The sequence below is a fragment of the Acartia tonsa genome, chromosome 10, assembly GCF_053477335.1.
Source record: "Acartia tonsa isolate MP-2025a chromosome 10, ASM5347733v1, whole genome shotgun sequence".
Classification (NCBI taxonomy): domain Eukaryota; kingdom Metazoa; phylum Arthropoda; class Copepoda; order Calanoida; family Acartiidae; genus Acartia; species Acartia tonsa.
Genome location: NC_137269.1, coordinates 12,249,556 through 12,259,132, shown reverse-complemented (window position 1 = coordinate 12,259,132; position 9,577 = coordinate 12,249,556). Strand labels below are relative to the sequence as shown.

Here is a 9,577-nt window from a genome sequence, read left to right as displayed (position 1 = left end):
AGACAGAGAAAGAGAAAGAGAGAGAGAGAGAGAAAGAGAGAGAGAGAGAGGGGGGAGGGGGATGGAGGGAGAGGTCTGACGGAGAATATATCCTTTATGTTACTCTCCGAAAATTCACAACATTACAGTTGGATTCAACACTTGGAGATACAACCACACAACCTGTGACAAATTTTTATCAGCTGAGTTTAATGTGAGTTTTAATAGTTATTTCTCGCATCGTATTATAAACAGCTTTCCGCGGATATAAAATGTACAATTATAAGATTAAATCCAGTTTTTTTAGCCCCGAGGTGCCGAAGGCACTGGCTGATTAAACTGGTTTTAATCTTACGATTGTAAATTTTTATATCCGTAGAAAACTGGATATAATACGATGCTAGACATAGTTTTTTCGTATGGATGAAAACTGGTTCCTATCCACCGGATTCGAATGAATACGAGAAAAAATTATAAAAAATTCTTTCAAAGACACTTAGATAACGAGATTACAGGAATAACCCCTGTGAAAAAAGGGAGTGTAGAATGTACTTTAAGATATATAAGTTAGAAAGAATTTTAATGTTAGAGGGAGATTTGAAATCTGCATCAAATTTTAAGGATTTTTTTAAATTCGTTTTTTATCTAAAAGCGGAAATACAATTTAAGTTAATTAATTTTGACATCTGTGATTGGTGGATTGAAAATTATCTTCGCTCAGATTGGAGAAGCTTAAGTGTCGCACATCATTTAACCAATTAGAGCGCAGGTAGTTTCCAATCCACCTATCCTATTGGTCAAAATTTATGAACTTAAATTGTATTTCCGCTTTTAGATAAATAATTATACAAAAAACGAATTTTATAAAAAATCCTTAAAATTTGATGCAGATTTCAAATTTCCCTCTAACATTTAAATTCTTTCCAACGTAAATATCCTAATGTACACATCCCACAATTCTAAAATTCCCAAAATTTATGTTTCCATTTTATCATCCAAATGTTAATGATTTATTTATTAGCAAGGATGACAACATTCATAAAAGCTTAGTCACAAATCAGACGCTAGGACAAACGAACATTAACACTTGTAGAGTTTTATAAATTAATTTGCAGAATATCAATTTATAAATAAAAATGTATGGCTCACTTACAATATTGTACCTTGTTATTCCAGAAATCATAAAGGACGGACCAGTCCCAATTATAGAAAATCTTTGATTTTAAAAATCTCCCTCTAATTTAGTTATTAAGGAGGTTAAAAAACTATAAATACAGAAACATCTAATTGTCGGTAAATAGTCGTTGTTACGACGATTCTGTTTAATCTTAAATGATCAATATCTAGTGTTACTTTTCCTACTAAAACGTTTCTTTATAGCGTCATTACGTTAGTTATCATAAAAATGAATATAAGAATAACAAATTAGAGAGTATAAAGAAAGCAGGGCTCGGCAGACGCGTGTCTCAAATCAGGGAAATCAACCTTTAACAAATTTTAAACTTTTAAAAACAGCTGTAATTCTAGACAAAAAATAAATATGACAATACCTCTTTTCAAAAAAAATTATTTAAGCATTTAAGCTGCCGGACGATTGCCGAGCCTTGAAAGAAAAAAAATGATGGGGAGTAATATAATGAATAAAAGAAAAATAGTATATCTATTTTTTATGCTTGTTTAAAGCAAAAAATCAAAAAAAGCTTTTGAATGACAAAATACATTTTCGAAAACCATTAATATCCGTTGAAAGCTGTTTATAATACGATGCAAGAAATAACTTTTTCTAATCTTAACCTCTAAGAGGTTTGGGGCGAAGTAACTTCTAGTATTGATGATGACACAATGTTCAATTAGTATTAAATTATTTTTTAAGTAAGAAATTATACCTATCAAGATATAAACACCATATTTTGCCTCATTATTGATTATTTTCATCAAAAAATATGTATTTTTAAGAATTGATTAATATCCAAAAAATCCTTTTCAGAAAACAAATAATAATTTATTTATTTATCTTATTAATGTAATTGTATATTATACTTTCAAGAAAACAAATTTCCGTATGAAAAAAAGATAATTAAATATCCTTTGATATGTTGGTTCAAAATTAATCCTATTTAATGTAAGCTTTTTGTTTTTGTAACAAAAAATCTCGCTTTTCACTTAACCGATATGGTTCTCATTTACAGTGCAGCTTTTTATTCGTCCATCAGGGAAGGTTTATAACTATTTTGGGGTAGTGTATCTCAATCCTAAATCGATACTAGAAAAGAAATTATCCCTTTAATATTTTTCCTTTTTTTAAAACCTTTAAAAAGAATATCATATTTGTTGTATAAATATTTTTTTAATTTGGCAGCTTAAATTATATTTTTGTTTTTAATAAATACGCAAAATCTAATTTTAAAACTTTTTTCAGAGACATTAATTTAATTTTCTAATTTTATTTAATGCGTAATAATCAATTTGTTATGAGAAAGTGAATAAATAGAAATTATAAACGTGATTTTATTTAAATGACTTCTTTTTAAGAAGAAAGTTCTATCTAATTTAATTTGGTAACGTTTTGTGTGCTTTTTATGAAAGCTTTGTATTTTTTGCACTTTATATCAAATGATGTATCCAAGAAAATACAATTTACATTATGAAAGTAAAGAAATTTTTTTGAGTAAATCCTTTTTGAAGTATTTGTTGATTTACTTTAGATTTAGTGGACTTTCTAAAGCTTATATAGGATTTAGGATTTGAGATGATGCTAAAGTTATTCTTATAAAGGACACATGCACCCAATTAAATAGGGGAAAATAAAATCTTATTTTAATCAAGTTTTTTTTTAAATAAAATTATAAGAAACAAGGATGACAACATCCATAAAAGCGAAGCACTGAAACGGTAGGACAATAGGACATTAACAATTGTATAGTGTCAGAACTGAATAATCAGAATATAAATGTATAAGAGTCGAAGCAAAATTGTAAGTAAATTTGTTGAAAAACTGCTTGATTCAGGATAATGTTTATGGACTGGACATACTTACATTTTTATGACTTGATTATAGAGTTGCTTTACTTATAACATTTTACTTTGTTGTCCCAGGAATTAATATACCAGAAATCAGATCATTCGGTCACAATTAGATCACATAAAAATTAGTTGTTAAAAAAAGTAGAAAAATCAACATGTTTAAAAGGGACGTTCTGTTAATGATTATAGATTTGCTACGCTTTTTAAATCGTACCTAATTACAACAGGAATCACCATGCAAAGTTTTAAATCGATAGGACAATTCTAACATGCCTAAATTAACGAAAAAAGCTATCTGTCTCAGACGTACGGACGGACGTACGGATGGACCGACCCTAATTATAGAAAAGCTTCGCTTTTAAAAAGTGCAATGTTTAATATATTTTAATCAATTTACCATTAAAAAATACAAAATAAAAGTTTTAGTCCCTACGGGTCTCATCTCAACGAAGTTCCATATCCTCTACAGAGCTCATTGAAGCCTTACTTAACCCAACCGAAACCAGAATAAGCATCAAAATTACGTTTTTTACGTTTAAAATTTTATGGTCCATATATTACATGTGGTAAACGGATAGAAACGTTTTCCAACCTAACCTAACACATAAAAATAAATTCTACGTTGCATTAAAGCTAGAACGGGGTGACATTGAATTTTATATGATAAAAATGAAATTAAATATTATTATTTTATTTTAGATTGTTATGAGCAGAAGAAACATGAGAAGATTCTCGTGTGCACCAGGCAACATGTCTACATCATTATATTTATAGTTGCTATGCTTCTCAATAATTTATCTGTGTCAGTTTATTAGTTGTTTAACCTGTTAAACTGCGAAAAAACGAATTAATAACTCTTACCTGAAACTGGTTGTGTCGGTTAAGGTTCAAGTTGTCCCCCCCCCCCCCCTAACTAGAATCATACTTAAATCAAGATTGCGAAAGCTAGTAGGACATTTGTATTATAATTTAATTATTTTTGAGATACACAGAGTTTGTTTCTGCTGTTTAGGAATGTGGTATTTATGACACTTTGACTAAAGCAAAACAATTAACTGAAAATCATATATATACTTCTTTACCTTTGAAGATTTTACATATTTTTTCTTCTAAATACATTGTGGAATAAAGAAAAATTCTATATATAAATATGCTTACTCTAAATGTTAAAGCTTTGTATTGTTCCATATCTAATACAAGAATAGATTGCTTAATTGTACAAAATATAATCCATGACGTGATGTTACACGGTTTAAGATGGTGTACCTTAATAGCAGGGCTCTGTAGCCGCACGTCAGCCACGAAAAGCATCAAATTTAAATTCGTTTTTTGAAAAGAGGGATTCCCATAGTTGGTTCAGGTTTAGATTTCAACTAATTTTTAAAATTGTACAATGATCTCTGACGCGTAAAGGCGGCTGCCGAGCCCTGTTAAAAAGAAGAGAAAAAATATAAATAATATTGATATTATTAAATGTAGGGGTGCAATGACTATAACTAAAAGTATACAGTTATAACAGTAGTTAGAAAAACAAACATGTTTTGAACTTACTACAGCTAAATTGAACCCAGAAATATAGTTGACAAAACACTTATCTACTTAATTATGAGACAGACATAACAATCATCTAAAAGTCAAATATTCATTATCCAAAAGAAGTGTCAAATACAAAGGACGTCTAAGCCTTTTTTGATGACTTAGTATGAGGTGTTTTAAAGGTTTAAGGGCAGTAATCTAAAAAATCTTTTACAATTTTGAGGGGGGGGGGGGTAAACACTAATTTTACCTCCTCCCTTGAACGTTTGTATAAAATACTTTTGCCTTATTTTCTTATATTAATGATAAGAAATGTTGTAGAAAGTACAGTCGGAACTAAGAGGGCTAGCAGAAGAGATTCTCTAAGGGTGAGTAAGTTCAAATATTAACAATGCAAATTTTGTATATTCATAAGTATCGAAGATTTTAAATATATAAATTAAATATTTTGAAGATTTATATGAAAATAGAAAACCAGAAATATTATGACTGATTTAACACACAAAAAAAAACAGAAATTTATGTATAGCATCGTATCACAGACAATTTTCCGCCAATATTAAATCTTGCGGAAAACAAAACTGGTTAAAAGCTTTTAATTTTTCATTTTTCTATTCGCGGAAAGCTTTCAATGCGATAGATAACTATTTTAAAGTACTTAAAAATTGCTTTTATTAAAAAAATGAAAATAAATTCTACTGTAGCAACAAACATTACTTTTATTATGATAATTTATTCAACTACACATTATTAAAGTGAAGTACATCAATTTCCCCGACAAAAGTTTGTTTGAGTGCTCACATTTGTATTCAATATGCACCAGTTTCCACAGATTTCAAAGCTGGATGTATTATTTATGCCTCTGAGAATTTGGGACAATGGAATTGTTCATGAAATTCAATATTTTAAACGAAAATTTGTTAAAGAATGATTTAAGATTTGTGAATAATGAGGAGAAGGGTTGCTTCAAGAAATTGGTAAAACCCAAAGAGGGAAGGTATATTGGACTGTAAATCATAGAAGTACCCAAGGTTTTATAAATAATTTATCTAATTCCTTAGCTTAAACAACTTTGGGTACTTTCAATACATCTTGCTTGATTGAATAAAATTTTCCAAATGGTTATTTTGTTTATTTTTTTATGTATGTATATTAACTTATCGTCCATTGTCTTTTTGAAATAAAAAAATTACGTTTGTGGATTTTTCCAACAGGGTCGAATTTAAGTGGTCTATGATTTTATAAAGGATTTTTAAAAATGAAGCTTAAGTCAAAATTTTCCTTTACTGGTTTATTAATGATTGTATAAATGTTAAAAATTACATTACAATTTCTTGGGAAAATTATCCTTGAATATTTATTAGATTTTTTATTCCGAGGGTGGGGGGAGGGTGAATAAAATGCCCCCCTTCTCAAATCTCAGGAACTATAAGAGATATCAAGACACACCCAAAAGCAAAATTGTTTACTTATTATTAACATTAAGAAATATCTATATGAATACCTTCTCCCCCGTAATAGGGTTAATAAAAATAATCTTAATCATAAAATTGGAAAGTCGTGTACAAAGTTACTGGTGTCAGAGAGTCTCAGACTTGTGGAATAAGTAGTCCAGGGATCTAAAGCAATAAGACAATGGCCGATAAATTGATGTACATCCCCAATGATGATACACAAAATTACCCCAATTGTAGGTTACAATTAATGGTTGAAACATTTGAGCACTCAAATTAATAAACCAATCAAACAAAGATTCAATAAGAGTTCTCAAATTTTAAAAGCTAACGAATAAGAAAACGTTATTTTAAAACTTTGGTGACTTGTGCAATAAACAGCCTAATGTGCCCTCCCTCCTTCCCTGATATCGTCACAATTTACATGAATATTTGCCATCATATGCAAATTCCGGCGGTGCTTTTACTTCCCTTTTTTTTGCACATTCAGACTTTTTGCCAACATATTTATTACAGCTATTTTGTAGAGAAAAAAGAATCCTAGTCATAGTAATATTTAACTTTTATTTGAATTATTCTATTTTAAGTAAACTTTGTTTTTAGCAAAAGGGGGGCAGAAATTGTGCTTGTTGGGTGGTTTCCCTGAAAGTTCTTTGTCGGGCACAGACTAGATATTTTAAGATATATTGAAAAAGGGAGAGGTAGTGTTTTACTTTAGGATATATTTGTTAGAAGGATAGCCCACTGCAGTGATTAGGCATAAAGAAAGTTAATGTCAAAGAAAAGGGAGATTCTGTACTCGCTAGTGAGGAAATTTTTTAATTTATCAACTTTTTCAGTTTTTTGCCCTTGGTTCCTTGAGCACAGACAGTAGAGACAGCACAGATAGCAGAGAAGAAATTGTATACAAACTAGTTTTACTGGGTAAGTTAGATTATTATCACAGCACAGATACTAGAGAAGCAATTGTATACAAACTAGTTTTACTGGGTAAGTTAGATTATTATCACAACACAGATAGCAGAGAAGAAATTGTATACAAACTAGTTTTACTGGGTAAGTTAGATTATTATCACAGCACATATCTTTAATTTGTCAATTGAAAAAGGTATTTTTCCTGCAAATCTAAAGACCTCAAAAGTTGTGGCAATTTATAAAAATTCTGGCTCTCCACTTGATGTTAACTATCATAGAGGAATAGCAATAGTAAATAAAGTATCAAAAGTTTTTGAAAAATTAATTTGTAGGAGGTTACTAAATTTTTTGTACTCTAATGATTTCTTTGATGAAAATCAATTCGGTTTTCTCAAAGATAGGTCAACTAACCATGCAATTCTTAAAATAATTAATTATATTACTGAATCTATTAATCATGGAGACTATGTTGTCGGAGTATTCCTTGATGCAATGAAAGCTTTTGATTCTGTTAATCATGATATACTTTTAAGTAAGCTTGATAATGCTGGTATACGAGGTAATGCTCTTAACTGGTTCAAAAGCTATCTGAGTGGCAGAAACCAGAAAGTAAAAGTTGGAGAATCTTGGTCTGAATTACAAAACATTAACATTTCCGTTCTTCAAGGTAGCATTTTAGGCGTAATCCTGTTTATAATATTCATTAACGATTTACATAGAGCCTCTGATAAAGCCCTAACTGTATTGTTTGCTGATGATGCAACACCACTGTTTTCACATAGCAATTTAAATGAACTTAATGTATTAGTAAATAAAGAACTTAGTAAAATCTGTGACTGGTATAGTGCTAATAAGCTTTTACTGCATCCAGATAAATCTAAATTTATTTTATTTAAATCCAAATATGACAATTTGGAACAATTGTCTATTAACAATGCAAGCCCATATTTTCCCCTTTACCTTAACATGAATGACTCTGATGAATGTAACATAACTAAAATTAAAATGATAAAGCACGTTCCTAATTCTGATGAAAAAAGTGTACGTGCACTAGGAGTTCTATTGGATCAAGATCTAACTCTAGTAGAACATGTTAAATCCTTACACTCAAAATTATCCAGAAATTTATATTCACTTAGACAAATAAGTAATCTATTTCCTACATTAATATTAAAACTGGTATATAATGCTAATTTCCAATCTCATATCAATTATTGTTCAAATATTTTGTCTATGTGTACTAAAACTACACTGGATCCTATTATTAAAATGCAGAAGAAAGCTATAAGATTAGTCTCAAAAGTAAAATATAATGAAAGCACTACACCTCTATTTAAGGAACATAATATCCTTCCAATAATGCAACAAATAGAATATTCATCTCTTATGACTATGCATGACTACTTAAATGAAACTCTTTCTCCTTCTTTTTATCCCACCTGGATTAGAAATAATCACCTAAATGGTAATTACAATCTTAGAAATGGCAATGATATTCATATAAGGCCTCATAGATATGAATATCTTAAAAAACATCCAATTTTCAACTTTGGCATTCTTTGGAATAATCTAAGTGATGAACTTAAATCTATTGAAGATAGAAACCTTTTTGCTAAATCTATCAAGTCTAAACTAATTAATGCCTTGCAATAGCTAATTTTATCAAATAATCTAAATCTCCAGCTCTGTAAACTCTGTAAATTTTGTAATTTTTTTTTATGTTATTTTTATTTTGGCGATACTACCTAGGTTCTATAAGTTTAAAGGGATCCAGGATACCTTTGTTTAATATATTTTGGGCAAAGTAGACAGATCCTTAATGATCTATTCATGGTTACCCGGGCAGAACTGATTAGGATTTAGGTTGTTTTATTGTTATAGTAATTTGAATTGTGTTTTATATTTTGTTTTTTATTTTATGACTATGTTTAATTTTTATGCCCAAATAAATATGTATGTATGTATGTATGTATGAGGAGAAATTGTATACAAACTAGTTTTACTAGGTAAGTTAGATTATTATCACAGCACAGGATATTTATAAACATTAGCACAGCACAGATAGTAAAGAAGAAATTGTATACAAACTAGTTTTACTAGGTAAGTTAGATTATTATCACAGCACAGGATATTTATAAACATTAGCACAGCACAGATAGTAAAGAAGAAATTGTATACAAACTAGTTTTACTGGGTAAGTTAGATTATTATCACAGCACAGGATATTTTACATAAATTTTTTAAAATTATAAATAGTATTTTATACATTCCTATGGTTAACATAATTTAAAAATAGTATGTATGATTTCAATTATGTCAATGTTCAAAGTGTAAACCACCATTCCAGTTTAGCCTTTCTTGAATGGTACATTTCAAAAATCGTATCGGCATTGATGATATCATCACCAAGAGAGGCAAAATTGCAATGGTATTTTACAAAAATCATATAGGCGTTGATGATATCATCACCAAGAGAGGGGAAAGTGGAATGGTAGATTACTTAGAGGGTCAAAACAGTAATCATAGATTATATTTCTGCTTCTATAAAAATGGATTCAATTCCCCAACTGTATATAGTTTCACTAGCGGCTTCGCCCCTAGCCTCTAGGGGCTTTGCCCTATATAGTTTTGGGAAGTCAACCCTCCTTAATAGAAATATTCAAAAAATT

At 29.5% G+C, this 9,577-nt stretch overlaps 1 protein-coding gene across 1 annotated transcript in view; it reads left to right on the top strand.

Moving 5' to 3' along the window:
* The first annotated feature begins 121 nt into the window (after positions 1 to 121).
* The window catches only part of LOC145330525 (GTP-binding protein Di-Ras1-like), a 29,095-nt gene continuing 19,639 nt past the window's right edge, over positions 122 to 9,577 (top strand). The window contains exons 1-4 of the mRNA XM_080175151.1: positions 122 to 193; positions 3,703 to 3,748; positions 4,861 to 4,907; positions 6,833 to 6,917. Coding sequence (XP_080031277.1) covers positions 3,709 to 3,748; positions 4,861 to 4,907; positions 6,833 to 6,917 — 172 coding nt within the window. The 5' untranslated portion in view covers positions 122 to 193; positions 3,703 to 3,708. The remainder of the gene's footprint in view (positions 194 to 3,702; positions 3,749 to 4,860; positions 4,908 to 6,832; positions 6,918 to 9,577) is intronic.